The sequence below is a fragment of the Vulpes vulpes genome, chromosome 3 (genome assembly GCF_048418805.1).
Source record: "Vulpes vulpes isolate BD-2025 chromosome 3, VulVul3, whole genome shotgun sequence".
Taxonomy (NCBI): domain Eukaryota; kingdom Metazoa; phylum Chordata; class Mammalia; order Carnivora; family Canidae; genus Vulpes; species Vulpes vulpes.
The window spans coordinates 127,015,155-127,040,259 of record NC_132782.1 but is presented as its reverse complement, the minus strand read 5'-3'; the positions used below and the strand labels follow the sequence as shown (position 1 = coordinate 127,040,259).

Sequence of the window (25,105 nt, the reverse complement as noted above, 5' to 3'; positions counted from 1 at the left end):
ACTGACATCCAGTGAAGCAGAAATACACAACAAGCACAGGAGGGAAGGTCATCAATAGAGAGCTGGATCATGGAAGAACACAGATGGAAACACAGATGAGGGAGTCATGAAGAAGGTGCCACTGGGACCACTGAGAGTGCTGTGCCAAGAAGAGTAAAATGAGGAACTATAAACATAGGATGATAAGCTTTGCAACAGAAAGAACAACAGAGGCCGAATTAGGAGTCCATCCCGGGCAGTTGAATTAAGCTCTTCTGTGTATTTCAGAGGCCATGGAGACTCCCCAAAGTACAGGTGCTAGAGACCCTAGAGCTGGAGCTACTACCTAGTTTTCTCCTTTGAGTTCCTGGGTTTCTGCCTTTTAAAATTGTATTGCTTTTCCCATTTTTCCCCAGCCTAGTCCCTTTTGAATTATGATGGATTTAAACGGCATTCTTAATTTTAGAATTGTCATCTCCACAAAACGTTGTTTCCTAAATCACACTTCTGTCTCTGTGCATCACCTATAAGCTGGTTACACCCATTTTTAGAGCCCTGGGGTACCACTCTATGGCCCAAACCACAACATTTCAAGCCCTAGTACTCCGAGATGCTGGGCTAAGCAGGGGATAAAGGTGGATGAATCAAACATAAAAAAATATGACATAATTGGTACGACGTTTAGGCTCTACCTGGTAGGTAAGCAGTCCTGCACAGGTTACAGAAAAAAATAGGAGGACAACCAGAAAAGACTAAATGGTCATGGCAAAGAGGAAGAAAAATATTCAAGGAAACATTAAAGACAAAGTGAACTTTGTAGGCAGGTGGGAAACAAAAGAAACTGAAAGAAAAGAGGCAGAGAAGCAGACAGCATGTTATGAATGGAGAGTCTCTCCCACATAGGAAAAAAGAAGAATTTTATTAATAAGAGTAAACTTTTCCAGAAACATTTTATATAAAGGAGATCACTGTATCTACATTTCATTAAATTGTAGAGCAAGAAGAAAACAAAGTATTGTGTCAAAAAGTGAGGCAACTGAGATCTAGTAATTATGGCTTTTTCTCCCACAACCACCCAGTTACTGTAAGAGCATGTTCAACTTTATATCTTACCATTTTTACATTTTGCATTCGTTTCATAAAACTGAAGAGTGAAAAATTACAATTGAAATTTATAAAAAAATTTTTTTTTTCAATTAGGTGCATATAATTCGGGAAATGGATAGGAACTCATCTAATTTGATGAGCACTGGGTGTTATTCTACATGTTGGCAAATTGAACACCAATAAAAAATAAATTTATAAAAAAAAAGGAACTCATCTAATTCAAATGGACAGATGACATAGTCTTCTAGACTGTGTAAGATAATTAGGAATATAGATCTTACATACTGTCATATTGTGTACCATCTAGATTTGACAAATGGATTATCTATGTCTTTAAGCCATTGATAGATATTTTGAACAGAGCAAAAGTAATAACTTCATGGCATTGCCTGTAGAAATGCACACTGAATTTTTAATCAACTGAACAGTCCTGCTCTCCAGTCCATGTTAAAAAAAATGTTAGCCAAGTAATATATATGTGATATACCATATATAAATACTTGTATGAATGTGTAGCAAAATAAACGAAGTACATATACATTAGAAAAAATTAGTTAAAAGTGATGGCAAATGCCTACCTGTATATATTTGTGAATGTACCAAGAAGCTTGCTTTCCATCATTCACTGATTCCACTGTAGTATTAGCCACACCAACAATATCACCACCTGCAAACACCCATGGTTCACTGGTTTGCATAGTTTCTGGATCTACTTCTGGGAGATTCCATCTGTTGAATTTTAGAGGGCTCAAGGCTTCTTTTACTGGTAGGAAAAAAGTGAAAGGCAAGAGGCAATGAATAATCTGTGTACCACGTAACAATAATTTGAAAATTACGAAAAATTATGACTTAATTATTGTTTTAGGGATTCAAACAACTGTTTTTAATGAACCATGAAAGATGGAAAGTTAATGAAGTATCTGAGTTAACAATAATTTCAAAGGATATTGACTTAACCAATTTGAAGTATACCTCACATACAGGCATTAAAAACTTCAAATTTGGGCAATATTTCAGATCTGATATATACGTCTAGGAGTACAGATCCAAGAAGGAAAGTATAGCCCTTCAAATATTTTGATGTGTATAAAATCCATTTACATCCCTCTAAATGAATTTAAATGATTTTCTTTTTTAAAAAACGATTTTATTTATTTATTCATGAGAGACAGAGAGAGCAGAGACATAGGCAGAGGGAGATGCAGGCTCCCCATAGGGAGCCCAACGTGGGACTTGATCCCAGGGCCCCAGGATCATGCCCTGAGCTGCTGAAGGCAGATGTTCAACCGCTGAGCCACTTAGGCATCCCTAAAATGAATTTTCTAAGATTTTATTTGTCCATTATTTTCACAAATATGATATTACTCATATGATCCTAAGCTTGTCCCTGTGTGTAACAGGTACAAGTTATATTGTGAATTTGGGTCAATGGCCAGTTTCTCCCTTTTCCCAGAAGTTTTATAAACAAAACAAGAGAAAGTCTTCTACATTTTCATCGAAATATTTGCACCGAGTATTAAGCAATGGACCTAGAATATAGCTACATTAGCCATCAGTTTCTGTTTATTTTATAAAAATCAACAAATGCAAACACTACCAATGGTTCCTTGTGGAAACTGCTTTGTAAAAGAATTTTAAATTATTTGCTGTACTCCAGTGAATCCAAATGTGTCATGAAACAAGAAAGAGTTCGAGTTCCTTTAAGAAAAATATCCAAACAAGTATCTTTGAGTAGACATATGATCCTGATATTTGGAAGAGAGAAAAGAATGTAAGTTACAAAAAGGATTCATCAAGAGAAGAAGAGCATAAAGATATCATGTATAATGGAGCAAACTGAGCCAGTGTTTAGGATTAAATGTTTTCTCCAGGTATTCATGTCATGAATTTTAAACATCTCAGGACAAACTTATGGAGCTATTCTTTAATTTAATTGAAAAGAGAGTATAACAACTTAAATAGATTGTAAAATTTTGGAGCACAAAAGTTAGTTGTTAAATAGATTACTGAGTCAAGTTTAAAATAAAATAACCAAATGTAAAAAAAAAAAAATATTCTGAAACCTAAAACCATTTCTTCTAAACAATAATAGTAAAACAAGACATAAAAATAAAACGCCATTGTTTTCTACCTGGAAGTACTGTTCCCCACAAATTATATGTTCCCCACAAAACTGTAGGTTCCATGAGAATGTGTCCATGTTGCTGGTCACTGTACCACAAAGCCTACTTACAGTACTCGGAGCATAGGAGACACTCAATTCAATGCATGAGTGAATGGATGAATGAGTGAATGAATGAATGAACAGATGGGTTAATGCTATTGTGCTCAGGTTTTTATCTAAAAATCTAATAGTGTTTATATCTCTGATGTGATTTCACCTTTCATCGAGAGTAAAATTAAATATTCATGTAATTATTTTCAATGCAGAATGGCATTTTGAGAAGATTTTTCTAATGTCTTTAAAGGTCACATGAAAAGACACCTTTATCATTTGTTCCCCATCGCCTAACAGATCATCACTACCATCTGTTGACAGTTACTTGAGTTGCAAAAAAGCCAATAGTAAGCATTGTTTGTCAATTCAACCTATTACGATAATAATGGTAACTGGAACACACCACCATTGAATGGTTTTTATGTAATGGAGATAGAGACAGTAAAAAATAATTCTCCTGTAAGAAATGACCTTATTTGTCCAAGATTTTGATGCAACTTTGTTCTATATAGACAATTGAAATAAAGATTTTTAAATGAGTAGGAATCCAAAATTATTTCACCAGGAGGAGATCAAAGCCCTTTTATACGTTTTCCTCATGCTTTTTTACAGGGGTATCCTTGAAGGTTAGTACAGATTTCACTCTAAACTTGAGCAATGTAGGGATTATGCCTTAGTTATCTTTGATTTCCCACAGTAGCTATTAGAGTCAAAGACATATATACCGTGAAGTTATTGAAGCTTAAGCTCTCGGGTCTCTCATTTGCATGGTCCTCTTTTAAGGTTCTGTGCCTAAATTTGAGTTTGTAATTTTTTTTCTTTTTTATAAAGGAGTCCTCAAATTATATAAGCTTCAGGCCTCACAAAACTAGACTTAACCCTGGAGTACTGTGTGTTAAACACAATAGGTGCTGACTAAATGCTTGCTGAATTAAACTGAAGTCCTTAAGTGATATGTTTTATAATTTCTAATGACTTAAAAAATGTAAATAGTATGATTTACTTTAATATTAGAGCTCCATCTCTAACTCAGTCAATAAGTAGTCAAGAGATGTTACTCTAAGTTTAATAAGTAAATCTTGCATTTCTTAAAATATTTAGCACCAACACCATAAGCCACCCTAGGAGCATTTATTTGTGAATTCAAAAGCACTATTCTATTCACGGGTCTTCCATTATGTATGCATTGTATGATTTTAGGCCCCTAAACATTCATACATACTCATGTTTACTTTTGAAAATATGCTCTTTCTTCAATATTTTATTCATTTATATCTTGAAGTCTTGGACCTGAATATTAACTGTTTTAATTATTTTATCATTTGTAATATCCAGCTAACCTCACTAATAATCAAACAACACTCTGACACTGTGTACCAAAAAAGAAAAGGATTTTTCGTTCATATTGAAAATTATCTCAGCCCCCTTTTAAAAACTATCTACTAAATTTCTCCCCCAATATTTCTAAAGGCCTTCAAGTTTAGCATGTACATAGTTTCACTTAAAAAGTAAATAGAAAAAACAATGAGGTCAAGCAATTGGTTGTGATATTAATATATTACAGCAAAGCTTACATCGATCAAAATGCAGATCATTTGTTTCCACTTTAATATCTAATATGTTGACTTGTCAATATCTACAAAGCATCTTTGGAAAAATAGAACATGGGCAATTTATATGAATATAAAAGAAATGCTACAGTAGGTAAAAAATGTTTTCTATCAGTGGCACTAAGCAGCTAATGCAAGAATGACTGTTCATTACAACTTGAACATCAAATGATTCGGATCATTTCCCTGTTGGCACAGTGGACTCAATATTTAAATATATGATCTATATGTGTCCATTTGTGTGTGTGTGTGTGTGTGTGTGTGTATATATATACATATATATATAAATTTCAACATTTATAATGAAATAGAGATAAAGGAAGGGGGATAATCCATTAACTTATTGAAACATCGGCTATGATTACGGATCCAAATAACACCTTTTATGATTTCAATGACTCTTGAGATATAGTAGTTATTTCTATAACCCTATTTTGTAAGCTCCAAAGTATTCAATTTAGAACTCAAATCAGGGATTAAGTGAAAAAAAATGCATACATATTTTATGCATAATTTGTCAGAAAGAAGTTCATTTATTTAGCTACATCTTATGAGGAAGACTTTCATCCTCCTCATCATTGTAACTATTCTTCTATAAACTCCTCACAGCTCACTTACATCTCTGCTGATACATTTAACTTGAAATACAATAAAATAAATCTCAGAAGCACATCTTCTGTTCTGCCTTTATCGAGCTTGGAAGGAGTGAAAGCATAAGTGGATGAAAAATGTATATTTACATTTGCAAACCAAATAACTGCTTGCCATTTCCTATGAAGTGTTAAATGAATATTAATAGAAGGATTGTATTTTTTCTTCCTTGTTTATAAAATAACAGGAGTGAGGGGAGAGGGATTTTCTGTTATGATATGCACACTTTTCCCACGGATTTCCATGAGACTGCAGCATATGTCCCAGTAGCTCCTTGGTTGAACAGAAAAAGAACTTGAAAAAGAACCCTAAAACATGCTTATTCACAGTCTATATTATTCTGCAAATGGGAGAGAAATGTGTTAAGTGATATGGTGCCTGGAATTTTATGCAGTCTTTAAAAAGAACAAAAACATCCTTAATTCATACCAAACATTCAAGATTTATGTTAATTTTCTGCTTTAATTACTACTATGTTCGAATGAGCTTATTTAAAAAACAAAGACACTCTGAGGTAGCTTTAAAACAAGAAATGGTTTCGAAATAAGAACTTTTAGTCAATTTAATGTTATGCATGAAATGATTTTTTTATATAGACTTAATTGTATTGTGACACACAAGTTCTTCACTAAGCCACAGCTTAAAATTGCAGAAACCGTCCCTCAGGGACACATCACTAGCAGATGCAGATTGCCAAGGTCAATTAAACTGATGTAGCTGTGCTGTCATATACATAGAAGAGAAACCCACAAGCATATGACAAGTATATTTCTCAGTATTTATAAAAAGATGTCAAGAATGTTATATTTTAGTACATAAATATAAATTGATTCTGCATAAACAATAAAACAATACAACAGAAATCATAATGAAGAAGGATTATTGATATTCTTTTGGAGTGTTTTATATACTATAAAACAATGGGGGGCTAAAAAATTTCAACATTTATAATAAAATGATATCTTGAAAACGTGGATGAATTCATCTATATACTTGTTGTTTAATTTTGCATAACTTATTAGCCAATAGGACCGAAGCACAATGAAACAAAAAAGGCAAGCTGAGGTAATAATCTCAGTAATTCAGAGCTGAAAGCACAATCTCACCAAGAGCAAATTAATTCTAATTACAGGGCCAGGATATTGTTGAGAGTTCTGTCTCAACAAAATAATCTGGGGTAAAGAAGGGACAGATCCAAAGAATGCCTTCCACTAAGAATATCAAGTTTGGATGCCATGGACTTTTCTTCACATCTCCCTTCTGCCTCTAAGTATTTGAATCAATATGCAGTCCATTCACAGACACAATGGAACCCACAGTGGAGATTTATCATTGTCCTTCTGTAAACCTCTCAAATGTGAACCTTGATTGTGCATCTTCCCACTTCTCCAGGACCTCAAATATCATCTCTGACTCTCTTTAGAATATTGCATTTCTCATATTTCTTCTCTCATCTCATCTTCTATTTTGAAAAACTTTAGTTTTGGCATGGTTCTCTTTTTTCATTCTAACTTCCTCCTTTACCTAATTAGAGTAACTTACACTGATTGCTTACTTTCTTCACTACCCAAGTATGCTTTTTCTAAGCTGTCCCTCTAATGCAAATATGATCTCCATGGTTCCTAAATCCCATGACCTCAGTCCTCCTCCCTTCTGCCTTCCTGTAGCATCCAAGACTTCTATCGCATTAATTTTTATCTCTTTCTTGATTTGCAGAATGCTACTCTATTTAGGCTCTGTTTATCTTTAAATGGTCTGTCTTGGGCTTTGGCTCCTATTCATCTCATCTTCGTCTTCCCAACTCAAGTCATATGCCTTTAACTTCATTTCTATGAAAATGACTTTAGACACGACTTCAAGCTCTTTTATTCTGGCACGTTCAGATTCCAGTGTTGTTTCTGTACTGTTCCTTCCAAATCATCACATCCAAAGCCCAGTTTACAAACTTCTTCTGGGCCTTTCACTATTTCATGATTGATATTAGTAAGCTTGCTCTTTCATGTCTTCTACTCATTGTGATCATCATTTATACTTTTTCTCTTCTCCTCAAACTTTTGATGGACCAAGCTCCTTTCTCTTGCTTATATTTTTGTCAGAAGGACTTCCCTTATATTTCATAAAGAACATCAAATCTATTATATAAAACTCTCTGGTCATCCCATTGTCTAGAGGGTGGGGGGTAGGGGCAGAGGGAGAGAGAGGATCCACATCCAGCAGGCTCCACATCCACCATGGGCACAGAGCCACACCTGGGGCTCAACTGGAGGCTAAATCTCACAACCTGAGATCATGACCTGGGCTGAAATCAAAAGGATGATGCTTAACCAACTGAGCCACCCAGGTATCCTTTCTCCTTATTTATTAAAAAACAAACAAACAAAAAACCTCTCTCTCGTAACAAAGGCCAGTCCTTCCACATGAGCCTTTGTCAGCATTCAGCATTTTGTTCCATAGATTATATATTCTATTATTCACCACTCCTTCTGAATTAAATGTTTCTTATAAGCATGTACATAAATGTACAGTATTCTCAATTTTTAGGTCATTCTAGATCTGCATTTGCCTCTAAAAACTTCACTAAAACTCTTTTCACTAAGATGACTGATTAGCTCCAGGTTGCCACATCCAGCAACTCTCCTCAGTGATCACCTTGTTTCAGGACCAGGCTAAGGTGGAGTGAGGCACCCAATGAACAAAACTTATGAAGGTCCTTAGGCTCAGGACCTTAGGCTCAAGTACAGGTAGGCATTTCACTTGTCTCACCCAAACTGTAGCAATGCCTTCCTCCATTTCTCAGCAATATTCAACAGATAACCACTTCCTCTTCATAAATGTCCCTAAGCTTGGCTTCAGTGATACCACACTTTCTGATCTTCCACCTGCCTCCATGATCACTATTCAATCTCCACTATTGTTTTTTTTTCTAGTCTCCTTTCTCAAAGGAGCTAGAGATAGATTTTTAAAATCTTGGCATAATCTTTGAATCTTCTCTTTCTAATGATCTCAACATCTAACCAATTACTATGTTCTGACAATTCATGCAAAGGAGATTCTCCTACTTACTTCTTACTCCTCATTTTTATCATCCTCCCCTAATGAAGAACAGTAAGAAAAGCGATCAACATTTACTGAACCCTTGTATGAGGCAGGTATGGCTGTACATTTCCATATAATAATCTCATTTAGACCACAAAACAACTCTTTTAAGGTAGGTATTATCATCTTAAATATGGCCAAGGAATGGCAGAGCCAGCATTCGAATCCAATTATTTCTGACTCCAAACTCCTCCTTGCCACTGACCTTTGGTAGAAGGACAAGAAGAAGACAAGAATGAGTCAAAAATAGTCTCTTCAAGTTTCACAATGGGGACCCCTGGAATAGCTAAAATGAACCAGAGTGAGGTTTAGAGAGATAGCAAAGAATTCTAATTTTGACCAGCTTTACAGATAATAACCTCCAGGTCAACTCTTCCAATGAAAAATTATCTTTTCCCGTTTTGTTAAATTAACCATAACCACTTTTTGTTAAACTAGTCACTGTGTGACTTCATTTTAGTTACTTTGCGTCCACCACTCCTTGAGCTTAGGGACCATATATGAGTCAGTTCCTTCTTCAGCATCTTACACAAATTGGCACATAAGAGGAACTCAATAAATGTTATTTGTTGAAAAAATAGAGTAGTTGTCCATCCCATTTATTTAGCACTGACGTTATCCTGTCGTGATTATTTTTCTTGCAGATCATACTGCCACAATTACAGACTGTAATTACAGGACTGCAGAAAGGAAATCCAAATATTTTCCTTAAAAAAAAAATTTCCTAAAAAACTTCTATAGTGACAAACACACTGACTAGGGAAGAATATGTACTTGGTTATTTCTTTTGATTGATTTAACTATTCAATTTCTCTGCTATAGTTAAATAATGTTGTTTATATATGCTTGTAGAATTCAGGCAGTGGGAAAGTACAGATTTAATTTTCCTCCCCTCTATACTTAGAACAAGCTTAGGCTCCCCAAGTTAAATACCAAAAAAAAAAAAAAAAAAAGGATGTCAATAATAGCCTGTAGCAACTCCTTTTGTTTTACTTGTATTCTGCAGGGAGTCCTATTCTCATTTCCTAAACTGACCAACTAATCAATTAAGAATTAAAATTGTCCAAGCACTTCACCTTGATTTGCTTGTTTCTCTGCAATAATTCCATCTATTTAAAACCCTAAACTCCTTGAAGATTTGATTTCATTTTATCTGAAAGAGATCTCCACAAGGAGGTCAGTGTCCTTGAAGGAAATATATGGGGATTGTTTTCAAATTCTCTGTTGGATTCCCAAATGCTGTACTTTGATTTGCTTATTTATATTCAATGATGCCATCTACTTAAGGCTACAAACTCCTGGAAGGAATAGATCATCCTTTAATCTGATTTGGACCATAATCATCATAATTCTATGCACATTTGGGTGCTTAATACTTCTTGATAATTAGGAGTCAGTGAAAAAAGTAGAGAGGCTACTGAAATATTTTATATATACTCCCTAGTGAAAGAACCTTTTAAAATGCTGAATGATACCATCAAGTGATATAAATAATTAAAGAAAGGGATTAAGAAAAATGTTTAATATAAAATCCCCATTTACTGCATTTAAAGCATAAATAAAAACAAATAGAAAGCCAGTAGTAAATTATACTACTGGTGAAAACAATATTATTAAAATATAAGTGAATACTGAAAAATATTTTAATTAACAAAATAAATCAAATGGAAAAGATTCCCTAAATAGAGCTTTAAAAGTAAGTCTATGTGTGTTTGACTGCCATGACTAATTATGTATCCATGTAATGTGTGTTCAATTTGGGCTTATTTAAATAGCAGAAATGCTCATTAGCTGCAGTATATCTGTGAAGCTTCAGTAAACAGTTTAATGGTTTTTATGTTTAACCAATTTCATAAGTTCCTGTAATTTTAGCTTTAGCAGCTCATTAATGTTATTTTTTGATATCCATCTTACGACTTTTTTTTCCCTTGTCAATCGGCTGTAGGCATACTTCAATGCAAACTAAAAACATACAGTAGAATATATTTTAAACAATTTTAGTACATAAGTAAATGCATAATTCAAAAATGTAGTTTCTTTATATAGAGCATGGGTTGTATTACCATGCAGTCAAGAAATATCTTTGGCATTGGCCAAGGTTATTGCCTTCAGAATGATAATAATGACAAACATTTACTGAGAATGCCTCCATGAATGCGTAGCTGGTTCTGACCTAGGCAACATATATATTGTGTCTGTGAATCCTCATAGAATATTTGTTGTTACAATTTTATAGTTAAGGAAACTGAGAGTGAGGTAAGTTACTCAAGTCACACTCTTAAGATCTGAACCTAACTACAAATTATCTACAGATGTACCAACAAGAAAAGCCTGGCAGTCTTCAGGGGGCATTTGGAGATATATACCTAGAACTCAGGAGAGAGCTCTGTACCTTGGGATTAGATGTAGGCATAAGAATGGATAAAGTTAATCAAAAACATAAATCCAGGTAAGAGTCAACCAGTTATTTTTTAAAGTGGCAGCAAGCACAACCTAAACTAAAGCCAGAAGGGAAATCATCAACATTTCATGAGACTCAAGGCATTTCTGAGCCACACAAGCCAAGAAGAGATAATTTCAAGAAACGTAAAATACAAGAGAAATGGAAGATAGGTAACTAGATTTGGTGACTTGAAGGTCAATGAGCAGTAAAAAGATGAGATTTGTAGATAAATGATGAGAGCAAAAGGCAACTAAAAGAGGTTAAGGACAGAGGACCTGCAAAGACAGCAAGCAGTGCATACAGGACACTTTCAGGAGTTTAATAAAGATTGCATAGGAAAAAAAAATAAGGTATTAGCTTGCATTCATTCATTCAATTAGCATTTATTTATTGTTTACCATCTTTAAACCCTGCTATAGGCACTATAGCCTTCTTAACATGGAAGGGGGTGTTATATGCTGAGGGAAGTAAGAAGGAAGAGAGGTGCTTTAGATCTAGGGAGATGGAGGATCAAGGAGGGTTTTTTTAATGAGATGCCATCTGAGCTAAAACATGAAGGATAAGAAAAAGCCAGCGTGTGAAGACCTTGAGATAGATCTTTGTAGGCAGATGGAAACATTGCAGAGGCATTAGGGTGAGGTGAAGTTGATGCATTTGAGGAGTAGAAGGAAGGGAAGCTTTATGTGGGTGAAAGAAGCTAGGTAAGAGGTGAGGGGACCTGAGGGAAAAGTAGGGGCTTCATCAGAGATGGTTTTATAAGCTCTGAGAACTTTATTCTAAATAAAGTAGGAAACCACTGGAGGGTTTGGAGTAGGAGAATCACATGATATCATTTCTATTTTATAAGGGCTGATTCTGGTAGGATTATATGGAAACAAGAGGAAAAGCAAGATGACCACTTAAGAGGCTATCTTCTTAATGCAAGTGAAAGTATCCAGCATCTGACCATTCCCTCAAGAGAAGTAAGATTTTCTGGCCTTCAAATGACAGTTTACATAAATGCCACTTTCATATGCTTTTGTCTTTACTGTGGGTTTTTTTGTAGGGACATTCTGAATAAAGCAATCATTTCATTCTATTCTAGTCATCGCAATATGGTCATCCCAATATTCACCCACCTCTTCATTCATTCATTCATTCATTCATTCATCCATTTTTCAGTGAATACTTGGGACTGTGGCTGGGAACTTTAGAAATATGAACAAACTACCCTATAGTCCTACTGTCAATATAATTTAAAGTATATAAGATATACAGGGAGAAGGAGGAGAAGACCCAGAGCCAAAATGGACACACATATTTATATCTTCCCACTGTGTAGGAGGAAACATATTTAATCAGCATGCCCCTTTAGATTTCTAGTATCCACCAACTTTTGAATAAAATTTAGATACTTTAGCCTATACATTAAAAACACTTTATGAATTAGCAATGTTATGTTTTTCTACCTTCATAGTTTCTCATTGTATACATTATGATCTAGTAACTACTCCATGTACATCTCTATCTATTCACTGTGATGAAATGTGCTTTCCCTGTTTTTGCTCTCTTAAGTCCCATCCTATCCTCACCTCCCCTACAGATGCCATTGGTTCCGTAAAACCTTCTTTGATTCTTCCAGCTAGAGGTCATCTCTCCACCCTAAGTGCCACACTCATAGTTTTTCTGTTTCTCCTCATGTCACTTTCTATCTAATGGCATTTTTATTTCGGTGCATTTTTATTTCTCGCCCTCTATTAGACTGAAAACTCTTGTAGACAGAGACAATGTCAGGTGCAATTTTTGTGTACCCAGGACAGCCTAACAGAGAACCCGATATACTTAGCAAATACAGAATGAAAGAATGGGAAATAAGGTCCCACAGGCATGTAGGAGGGAAGATTAAAAGGGTGTCAAAATTAAATTGAGGTATTTGGTTTCAATCCCACCATCGGAGGGGTGGGAGTAATTTTAGATTCTAAAATTGAGTATGAGGATAATGCCATAATACTAGTGATGTAGAAGTTCATTTGGCAGCAGTGTGCAAATATAGGGGAAAATATTAGGCCATATTAAACCAAGTGATTTATCAATACATTTGGCAGAGGACATGGAAAATCACTGGATATTTTTTAAGCATATAGTACATAATAATCTTGACATTCTTTCATGCACTCATCTATAAAAATAAATGGCTAGTAAGTAAAGGTCCTCTGAAAACACTTAAAAGAGATTTGTAATTACTAAATATAAATATGGTTAGCATGAAGAAGAGATTGGCATTAGTCTGTATCAACATTGGGTGGGACTTCTGAATGGATGTTAATATTAAAACTGGCTTTCTCCTTTAGCAATGCCAGCAAATTTGGGATACTAAGTCCATTATATGTACATATTCCATTTGAATTGAGTAGCTTTCCATATTTGGGATACAGATATTAAATATGATTCAATGTAATTTTCCAACTTATACAATTAAAACTTACACTTTTACAGGTCAGTGACTTGCTTAACCAAAGACTATCTTAAATTAAGTACACAGTTATTTTTATTTTGTGCTTTGAGCCAAAAATAAATGCAAAGTAACTAACAAAATAATCTGCAATACAAAATACGTATTACTAAGAGCATTAGTATAAAATATACATCATTACTTTATAATTTAACTAAATTTCACATCTTCATTTTACTTTGCACAGCACTTTTGGGTAGTTTAATATTTCATACATATATTAGGTTTCAGAATAAACTTTAATATACCATAGCCAACTAGTATTTAAAAGACAAATATAATAGGCCATGGTCAATAAAGCCCCCGACATCTATTACATTCACTATATGTTAAATAACACTGGCTATGTTTTATGATTTCTGTTCTCTGAAACAATTATGTTATTTTTCCATTTTCTACCTTCTTTCCCCAGCAAAAGTTGTTTCATGCCACTGCTCTACCTCTTGAATGTAATCTTTGATTTGATGGAAAACTACTGATTTATCCACTGTCTCCCTATAAGAATGCATATGATATCAACCACTAGTGAAACCTGGAAAATAAAGATAAGGGGAGGCTCTGAACAGAGCAATTCACTGGGGAGACAAACCTATTCCTATGCAGTTATTAGAGGGAAGTAAAATAATTACAGAAATATCATGTTGTACTTCAAATGGATGTCGAAGGCAGTTGTAAGTGATGTGATGTTGATTCTAAATCACTTTTAACACTGTTATCAGTATGACCTCCTTCCTCATCACCTCCACCCTTTCAAAATAATTCCAAAGAAAAACTGTGCAAAGATTCTATTATTTTGGTGGGTTATTCTGCAGAAATGCCAGGACTTGCATTAAAATCCACCACTTCATCCTTACTTTCAGCCAGAAAAATATCTGACAATTAAGGCACTGTTTAAGAAAACATGTACGGTTTTCTACTGGGTTCCTGAGAATGCTTCTTTCCCAAAATATTTTTGAAAGCAAGACAGTGTAAAAGAAGAATAAAAGGAGTTCATTCTCATCCTGGGATGAGATATATTACAAAGTATATATTAATGTTTTGTTGCTCAGGTATTACAAAATGAAATGGTAGCATGGAGCTACCATTGTTAGCTCCTCATTGTACACAGGTTAGTACAAGAGCAAAGATACAGAATCATGGAATAAAGTATCTTGACACCCCGTGGTATCATAAATTGACTTATTCCGCTCATAATGTGGTAGATGAGATGTTTCTGGAATTCCAGAAGAAATGCCACACATCCTCTTTTATCATACATTTAAGGGGTTATCCAAACTACAGGCTAGGACAGCTTTCAATCTTTAATTCAATCAATGAGTAGCACTGTTCTAAGTTCTGGGTTATGAGAGTGAAAAAACAAGACAAATGATACATAATAATCCCCAATGTCTGTTTTCAATCATTCCCTATTTTCTGAGTTCTAGTCCCATTTCCAGTTGAATGGATGAGCAAATCCAAATGGAACAAGTCACCATTTCCCTCAAATTTGTTCCATCTGCTGTGTTCCCGAATGCAATCAGCATTACAAACATCTGATCAAACTGCCACATAGATACTCCACATTCAAGCTCTGTAATCAAAGGGATGACCAAAGCATGACTATTCTACTTAAGAAATATGTCTTGCTCTGAATGTTCTGTGGTTCTACCTCCTTTAATTTAACCTGGGCCTTAATCAGTAGCCACTCTAACTAACAAAAACAGTCTTTTAACTGGTTTCGTCGACACTACTCTACCTTGATTCCAGGTCATCTTTTTTTTTTTTTTTTTTTTTAACATCACAGCCTCTGTGGAACAACATGCTTATTTCATATTCCTGATGCATCTTACCATGTGGGGAGACCACTGTTGTTATAACACTCAGGGTGTCTCTCTATATCTTACCTGTCCTCAAAAAGCAGAAATTAGTAATCTTAATTTGTGAATCTGGAAGGAGAAATTAGGCATGCATAACTCACTCTGTCATATCTACAGCTTGGGAGCTACCCATGTGGGTAGAGGTTCTCTCCTTCCTTACTACTAACAATCCTGGTGGGGCACCTTCCCATTAGGGAATCTATATTGTGGGATCATACCCATGACTGAGTGAATAACTGCCTAATTCAGGTGCTCAACACTAGAAAACACATTTGCCTTCTGATATGCACCACCTCAAAGATGATTTCATGGTTTCTAATTCCCCACTATTCGAAGAATATACAAATGGCACAAAATCCAAGCACCTATCAGTATTATCTCATTAACAACAAAGATCTCTCCCATATATAAACCTTCCATTTTTCATGTAGGTATCTACAAAATAAAATTCAAAATCCCAGGATGCCTGGGTGGCTCAGCGGTTGAGCATCTGCCTTTGGCTCAAGGTGTGATCCTGGAGTTCTGGGATCGAGTCCCACATCCGGCTCCCTGTGAGGAGCCTGCTATTCCCTTTGCCTATGTCGCCGCCCCTCTCTGTGTGTCTCTCACAAATAAATAAAATCTTAAAAAAAAAAAATTCAAAATCCCTAACTTAGCATACAAATCTCTTGACTCCACATAAGCTTGTAGCCAAATTTCCTGCCATCTTATCCTGATCCAGCTTATATGTTTGTGTATGATATTTCCTCTAACAGATATACTCCTACTGAAGCTCTAAAACTGAGTCCAAATGTGATCGCAAAATTAGCACATCATGTTGCAGTATACATATGTACATGTCTGTTTCTCCCATTAGCCTATGAATCCCTGAAGTGCAAAGACTCTTTTTCACTCATATTTGTATTCCTAGCACCTGGACAGTGCATATAACATAATTAGACAGTAAGAAATATTTGCTGCATGATGAATAATGAGAGAATAAAGGGTAAAAATCATAAAATAAAAAGTTCAATTTAGAAATAAAAATGGAAAATTCAGACCTTCATTTATAAAGATGAGAACATGCATGAAATAAGTAGGCTGATGACAACTTTCGAAAGACATGATTTTTATATATATAAATATATATATATAGCTTTTTATGATGACTGTAAAATGACTGCTTAATCTAACTGTGGTGTTGAGCAAGTTGCATAATCTCCCTGGGGCTCTCTCCCTTCCACCCCCATTCCACCTGGAAACTCCCACATATCCCTCAAAGTTCAATTTACAACCCACTTCCTCCAGGAAGCTTCCCTGAACACTCAGACTGTGTTCTGTGCTTCCCTCCAGCACAATTTATCATCATTGTGCATCTCCCATTAAACTACATACCTGGAGACAAGGTTTGCCTTGGCCTTTTAACCACTTTATCCCTAGAACCTAAGCGCAGTGCCTGGAATAGCAGGATATCTGGATTATTAGTTAAAACAAGTCTGTGAAATGAGGGGACTAGAATATATGATTTCTGAAGTCCCTTCTGTTTAGAAATAGGGCATGTTAAGAAATAGAAAGAAAAGTCCCATGCAACTTACTGTGCTGTATAACACGTACAGTAAGTTACACTGGACTGATTAGTTTGCAATTCTATCTCATCCATTCTCAGTTATATTAATCACTAGTAAGCACCTTCCTCTAACATTTGTGCCATCAACCGAAAAGCTCTCCTGTCTCCAGTAAAGTCCGGTATTCCATAACCTATTCCTTGAAACTTTGTTACAAGTATTTCTGTTTTATTAAAAAAGTGCATACAATAGTGAAAATTTGACTATGGCATAGTTTCAACCCAGTACCCATTCCTTCCCCTCCTCTTTATTTTTGGAAAGGGAGAGAAGGAATTATGCAAGCTAAAGGCCATAAAGAACAGACAATTGTTCAAAGAAAATTTGCTCAACTTCTAATTGCAACGAGTAGCTTCTGGAGGAGATAGTTAATTGCTCAAAAAGTAAAAGACACTAGTTTAAGGGAGGGGGGGGTAGTTATTAAAATGTCATAGTGTTTTCAACTCCCTCAGAGAATTACCATAATAAGGAATAAAACAAATAAAACATAATGGTGCTATGCCTTTTAAAGTACAGAGAACTATTATTACCAGGCTTATCTAGAGCTCACTTAGAAGACTCTTTCCTAGGTTTTCTTTAACACCTAAGTAATTGAGGAAAAATGGACACATTTGAAAAATTCCTGAATGTCAGCATTGTCAGGGGCTCACGCACACCATTTCTTATCTAACTGACAATTTCTAGCTCTGACTTAGGCCAGAATAAGGCACATTAACCCATGGCCTGCACTTTTTCCCAGTATGGGGGCAAGTGAATCAAAGCTACACTCAAGAATAGTATTGGAAGAACCTTTGATTTACTCCATGAGGTTTTAAAAAACTTTTTCGAGAGCTGTCCAATAAAAGCAACTGGTAGTGATTTTAAAATCCTTTTCCCCAAAAAACATTCTCCTTATGAAACTAACTGCAATTAATGACATCAAAGGAGTTGGTTTCTTAGGGTTTCACTAAAGATTCAGAAAGAACTAGGCTTTGTCTACTTCTAGCGAGATGAACAGAAAGAAAATGTAGGCAACTGGGTAAAGAATATAAACTCCTTTCCTAGAAGAAGGACTACACATTCCTTGCTACACCCAGAGAGTTCAGCCACTTTGTCATTTGCTCTCCAGAGCAGTGCCATGTAGCACTATGCTGGGTCGGATTTATTGCCACCATTCATCCTATCTCTTCCTTCCATAAACATAGGTTTATGATACAATCCTAATTATATCATAATTTTCAATCACTTAAAAACTCAAACTTTGTATTCCCAAGGTGCTTTTCTCTCTCTTTCTTAAAAGTAACAATGATCAATCAAACAAAAATTAAATAAACAAAACACTGGCCCAATTTCACTATTTTTAAGAGGAAAAAAGTTATGGGGGCACCTCAGTGGTACAGTCAGTTAAGTGTCCGACTCTTGGTTTGCCTCAGGTCATGATCATTGGTTCGTCTACTTGAGATCCTTTCTCCCTCTCCCTGCCCCTCCCACTTGTGCTCTCTTTCTCTCTAAAATGAATAAATCAATCTTTAAAAAACACCTGATTTGTAGAAACTCAAAATGGAGATTTCTAATTACTAAAAATTGATTGAAAGAAAAACTTCATTCCCTTTGATGGTATGAAAAACATTAGAATTGATAACAAAACATTTTTTAAATATATGATAGTTACAAGTTGTGCAATCTTTTTCTGTAAAACACTAATCAAACATACTAAACTTTTTCATATTTAAAAAAATCATAATGTAAAAACATGTGCTTTACTTATTTACAAAGACATGTTTATAGAACCTGTAAGTTCCGAGATGAAGTCCTGATTGTCAAATGCTTTTATTCCTAGTCAACATTCATACTATCACAAGGATGTAATATAAATCAATTTAATTATTAAAATATGTTTTGCAACATAAGGAGAGTAACATCTAAAGCTTGGGAGATACTTACTATGTGCCAGACATATATTTAAGTGCATTACACATATTTTTAATTTATTCTTAAAATAACTCCAGAAGGTAGATACTATAATCACACTTCCCTTAAAAGATTAGGACCATGAAGTACAGAGAGACTAAGGAAGTCAGGTTTCCAGCTGGGCAGCCTGGCTCAGAACCACTGCTCTAAGCTGCTACACCAGACGGCCTCTAATTAGTGTAATATTTATTGGATTATAAAGAATGCAAAAACTTATGCCAAAGCAGAAAAAAATCAATAGCAACTGAAAAATAGGATTGTGTTTCTAACTTTCATATTTTCCAAAAAATAAAATTAAAAAACCAAACTGGTCCCATAGTAAGAAAAAATAACAAATAGTGTAGTAAAACTAATACGTTAATATGAATCAAGTCAAGTCAAAACACTACTATATATTATCCATGTACTATAGGCACATTAATATGCTGGCTGCTATTGGGACTACAACTTACTACTATAAAGGTAAAATCTTTGTGCTTTGGGGGTTTACAATCTAATTGGAAGACAAATTGCAGTAAGTTCTGGAAGATCAAAGCACACAGCTCTTCTTAAAGTCAACATTTCGAAACAAATGAGAGGATGGCTGTGGTGCAGCATATGGAAGAGGCACAGAGGTCACGGCATGGGCCAGAATGCCTTCCTTCAGTTGTCTGGAAGCATACACATAAAAGTTATGTCACATAAAGTTATGTCATCTAGATCTTCTGGGAATGGGAGGACAAGGCCAATGTTACTAACTCCATAGGAAAAATGAAGCTGTGAGGTTGGTGAAAATGGTAACAATTATCCTCATCAATTCCAAACTAAGAGAAAAGATATGCACACTTTCACAACTGGCAATTTGGTCCCAAGCAGAAAGAGAAGGGAAGATAAAATAAGAAAGGAGTCTTTTAAACCTGAAGTTGTCCAGACAAACAAACAAACAAAAAAAGAAAATTCAATTCAATAAACATTTACATTGGTGTTTAGCAGAAGAGGAGACTTCATGTATCACAAAATACATATTGTTAAGAAAAAAAAAAGTTTAAAAGTTTCCACTGAAGGGTGATGTTTGAGGGCTAGAAATTCCAGTACAGGTAGCTTGTGCTTAATTTACTGAGAGCCTTTAAAATCAGTCTTGAACAATAAAATCCCAATTTAATGTGATTTGAAATCTTACATACTTAGAATGGATGAGAATTTTTAAAAGGTGGAACCACTCTTACCTTTTTCACAGGAAAGATATCAAATAAGGCTGAGACTTTATTATCTCAATCAAATTAGGAACCAAACACCACAGTGCCTTTAGAATTTGGGACAGTAGTTAATGAAGGATTCAATTAAATTGTGCTCCTAATAAGCACATATATATTCCATGCAGAGGGATGTGGAATAGAGAGTCTTTTGTTCCTATTTCCTACTCACTGCTACAATCCAAAAAAACAAATAGAAATAAAATAGAATTAGATAAAAAAATGATGATTACTCATAAATGTTATTAGCCTTGGTAGAAATGAAATAATTAGCAACTATAATCTGAGGATATTATCCATATTTGTTTTGTAAATTTGATAATACTTATCTTTTCTATAAGCTTTAAGGCATTCACTGTTTTTACAATAGGAAATATTTATTACAGATATAGTGAGTGCTTAATACTAAGTAAAGTTATTTTATATTCTTTGTGAAACACACAAAGGACTTGCAAAAGTAACACAGTATACAGAAGGGAAAAAAAATCCTTGAGATTACAAATTTAATTTCCTTGAAATTTCCCAGTTTAGGTTACTTTTACAGATACATGTTATTTGGTATAACTGAGATGCTATAGGTATTTTCATTTAAAATATTGTAATAAGATAATGCTGAGAATATGTTATCACCATACTTTATAATTTATCATGTTTATTTCATTCCTTGAATACTTCAGCATATGTATGTATAAAATGCCTTTACCAAGGACTTACTTTCTGAATTACCAGTATGGAACCCACCTGTGCTAAGATACTGGGAAGAATAATCCCATAGGGAAGAGTGGGAAATAAAGCTGAATACATAGTGTATATATAAAGCCATTTGATGAAGTTCTCAAGTGCTTCATTCTACAGTATAGGGTAACATTGGTGAATTTAATGACAAGAAAAACTGGAATTAGATATTTGAATCTGGGATAACATTTTGAACTTTAGTGATGGGAGAACTACAGTACCACTTAAATAACAACAAAGTTGAGGTGCGATCTGCCTTAGGGAAACTTCATGAGGTGATCCTTCATTATGCTGTGCAGTGTCTCTAAATGTATTATTCTTTGCTTCGTAAAGCAATTATTTGTTTAAAACTCTGCCTCCTGCCTGAGACTGTGAGGTTTTCAAGTAGAAGGAATGCCTCATTCGTCTTAGTACTCTCTGGAACACAACTTGGTACCTGGCATTCATTAGGTACTCAGTAAATGCTCGTTACATGCATAGCATGTAATAAAGGATGAAACGTCTTCTGAGACACAGACTAGAAAGAGAATTTGGAACCAGTTACACAGAAGTGAAATAGTGTCTACTCTAAGTCTAGCCTTGACCTGGCACATAGAAGTTATTAAGTCTTTCTTACAGGAGTGAATGTGTGGATGAATAATAAATGAATTAATGAGGTGATCAGATCGCTGAAGGAATAAATATATTAAGAGAAAATGGGTAAAGTCTGAACTTGGGAAAGTACTAAAAAGTCATAAGCTAGAGGAAGAAAAGTACTCAGTGATAGGCTTAGAAGAGGAATATTTAAAAGAAAAAAACCAAGAAAATGGAGGGTCATAAACAATAATAACGTGTTACATTTCCAAAGCACTTTCATGTTACTTCATTTTAATTCTGACCACAGTCCTGAAAGGTACGGGAAGAAGGTTTTATTATGTTTGTGTCTTTATAGAAGAAGAAGTTGAGGCTCAGAAAGGTTAAGTGACTTAGAGCATTTCAGAGAAAAATATTTAACATTGTCAAATGCAGAAAATAGGATGAGGACTAAAAAAATGTCATGGGGTTTGTCATGCAGTTCATCGCAGCCTGTGCAAAGTGATGCTGGGAAGGAGGGAAGGGGAGGGGTGGAAAGGCAGGCTGACGGTTTAAGAAAGGTGTTATCAATAAATGTATTAAATCACATAGTATCGTACATGTGATGATCACAAAAGTGTCACACATAAATTGCATCACATAGGTATCAAGATGGAACGAGATTTAAGGTTGAAGGAGACATGAATAGTTTCTTTTCTTACCTAAATGAAGAACTTGCTTTCTGGAAACTGATTTGTACTATAGCTAATACCTGTGTATATAGGAAAACTTGCTGACTTTGAAATTATTTTGTAAAAATTTTGGGATGCTCAGGTGGCTCAGTGGTTAAGCATCTGCCTTTGGCTCGGAGCGTGATCCCGAAGTCCCAGGATCGAGTCTCACATCGGGCTTCCTGCATGGAGCCTGCTTTTCTCTCTGCCTCTCTCTCTCTCTCTCTCTCTCTCTCTCTCTCTCTCTGACTCTCATGAATAAATGAATAAAATCTTTAAAAAACAATAAAAAATTTTAAATGCCATTTGGGTAAAGATCTTTTCAGTAAAATTACAACAATTAGATTCCCTGTCCCCCTTTCTTTAGAGTTTTCCATTCAAAAAATGGTCCTGAAACATTTAGATGGGAGGAGAGGCATGGATACTATTTAACCTTCCATCTCTCCCAGGTCCCCTCTCACTTGGAAAGTAGCTTATTAATGTAAGTATTGAAAGGCCCTGGAAAAGCAAGTAATTCTATTTAAGTATGATTTTTTTCAAGCACTATGTTATTTCAAGTCAGGAAGAGGAGGGAAAAAAGGTAAAGTGAACCATCATTTTTCTTTGATTTCTCTAAATGTCTATGAGTAGTAGATGTGAAACATTGGAAGAAACACGCAAAAGTAAAATACGTAAGTACATAAACACATTCTGGGATAAGTTTGAAAAATAAACATGACTAGATCAAATTTTCTTGTACTTCATATTTTAAATACTAAGTTAAATCACTCTTCACACACATGAGCATAAGTTTTGCAAAGGCTTTTTTTCTATGATCTGAGTCATATCTACTTAGGTTTGTTTAGGAAAAAATACATTTTTCTTAATATTAGAGATGTCAGTTGTGAAACATAAATTTAGATGGGTATACTAAATTAGTTTTTGATAAGTGAATCATCAACAGATTTGCTAGTTAAATATGATTCAACTTTTTACTCAGTTTCTGGTGATGTGCCGAGCAGTAAGAATGGTATTTTTTAGATGATAGGATGCAATTTACGCGTTGTTCTTTTTTTTCTTCCTGAACTCAGTTAATGAATAAACAAACCACACTGTGACTGTGTCTACATATCACATAAACATCTAGATGAAAAGTGACAAATTCAGGCCATCATCCAGCTATTTGAAAACATTTATCTTGATGACATTAAACATCTGGATGTTTCCAAATACCAAGATGTTTGATGTCCTGCAGATAAAATATCCTGATGACTGGTTGAATTTTTTACTTATCTGTTGCATAAAAATGCACATTTGCATACATATATCTCTTCTTATTTCAGACACAAAATGTAATTTTAACATGGATATAGTAGGAAGTATAGGAATTGTCAGGTTTAGATTTTTTGCTGTTACTGTTATTCATAATGAATCTCTGACTTGGAGAAATGTCTTTTATTTTCCTTTCAGTATATAAGAGAGTTAATCATCATTTCAACAATATGTATTAAAAGGTAAAGAATTTGCAAAATGAAGGCACATAGGTACCTAAGCTTTCATCATCAATGACCCACAAAAACAGTGTGGCGAAAATGTAACACAAAATAGCCTTGATTGATTAACTTATTATTCAGTTGGAATATTATGTAAAACACTTCCCTTTCCTATTATCCTTTTTTAAGAAGCATTTTGTTCTTCCTTAGCATGTCCATTTACGCCATTCATTTGAAATGAGAGGAGTTCAAACTTTCTAATTTGATAATTTTGATGTTTCTAGTGATAGTTTAACATGAGGATAGTAGTACACCTGAATTCTATTTTTGCCTATTCATTAGGTCTTAATTTGTCTGAATCACTGAAGATTGGCTGTTATAACTTCTCTGTCACATTTTCTTACTCAAGGTCTAATTGAAGAAAAAGCCATTCTTAGAGAGGAAACAGGCAATTGTTATTACAAAATAGAATATGTATTTTGATTATCAGCTTAAAAGAAAATTAATGTTATTTTCAATTCCCACCACTTTAAAAATAATTCTGTATAAGCACTAAATGCCATTCCTAAGCCTTTTAAATCAAGATTGCTTGGATTTCAAACTAGAAGAAGAAAATGAATGTTAAAGTGAAAAACAATGCCCTGAAAGCTGGAAACTATTATGGCACTAAAATAGCAGACAATTGCCTAACACCTTTCAGCTTTCAACACCCTACCTGTAGGATCACTCAGAACTGAACCAAAGGCACTGATGACCACATCGGCTTTCAGACGGACTGTCTCATCTTCATGTTCATGCCAGTTTCCAGCTTCATCTTGTTCTGTCCGAACAAACTGCACAGCAACAATTCTCCCTCCTTTTAATTCAACCTTCCGTGGGGACAGGAAAGGCAAGAATTCACACTTTTTTTCCTTAGCAAGCTCCACCTAAAGAACAAAAGAACAGAGAAAAATTTGAAAATGTTTCTTCTCCATTTAATATTTGGTTTTTAATTCAGTTAGACATGCTGCTGCTTAAAACATGTTAAATCAACATGAAGCCTATTCTTTCACCAAAGCTGAGGTTCAAGTTATCAGCTATTTACATTCTGCAAATCACTGACTCAGGGGAGTCTTAAATTGATTGGAGGTGTCATGGGGAAGTTTATAGAGCATGGCATCACAAGATATTTCTCAAGTTCTCAAGTTCTGGGGACTGCATGCCCCACAGCTGGTGGCGTATAAGGGTTTGGCTATAGTGGCCTTGTTTTCTATAAGCTTTCATTTCTATAGGTTAAATTCTTTTTCAAATCATGCCACGTGTGAAAATAAATACTTCTGAATACTACTGGGTTGCATATATCTAAACTGGAAATATATCAATCAAGTGGGTGAGCCAATCT

General features: G+C 34.8%; 1 protein-coding gene across 4 annotated transcripts in view; it reads right to left on the bottom strand.

Moving 5' to 3' along the window:
- DPYD (dihydropyrimidine dehydrogenase) overlaps positions 1-25,105 on the bottom strand; it is a 793,145-nt gene that overhangs the window by 404,611 nt on the left and 363,429 nt on the right. For all 4 annotated transcript variants that reach the window (XM_072754539.1, XM_072754541.1, XM_072754540.1 and 1 more), the window contains 2 exons: positions 24,440-24,650; positions 1,665-1,849 (listed from right to left, as the gene is read on the bottom strand). In XM_072754539.1, the coding sequence (XP_072610640.1) occupies positions 1,665-1,849; positions 24,440-24,650 (396 nt within the window). The remainder of the gene's footprint in view (positions 1-1,664; positions 1,850-24,439; positions 24,651-25,105) is intronic.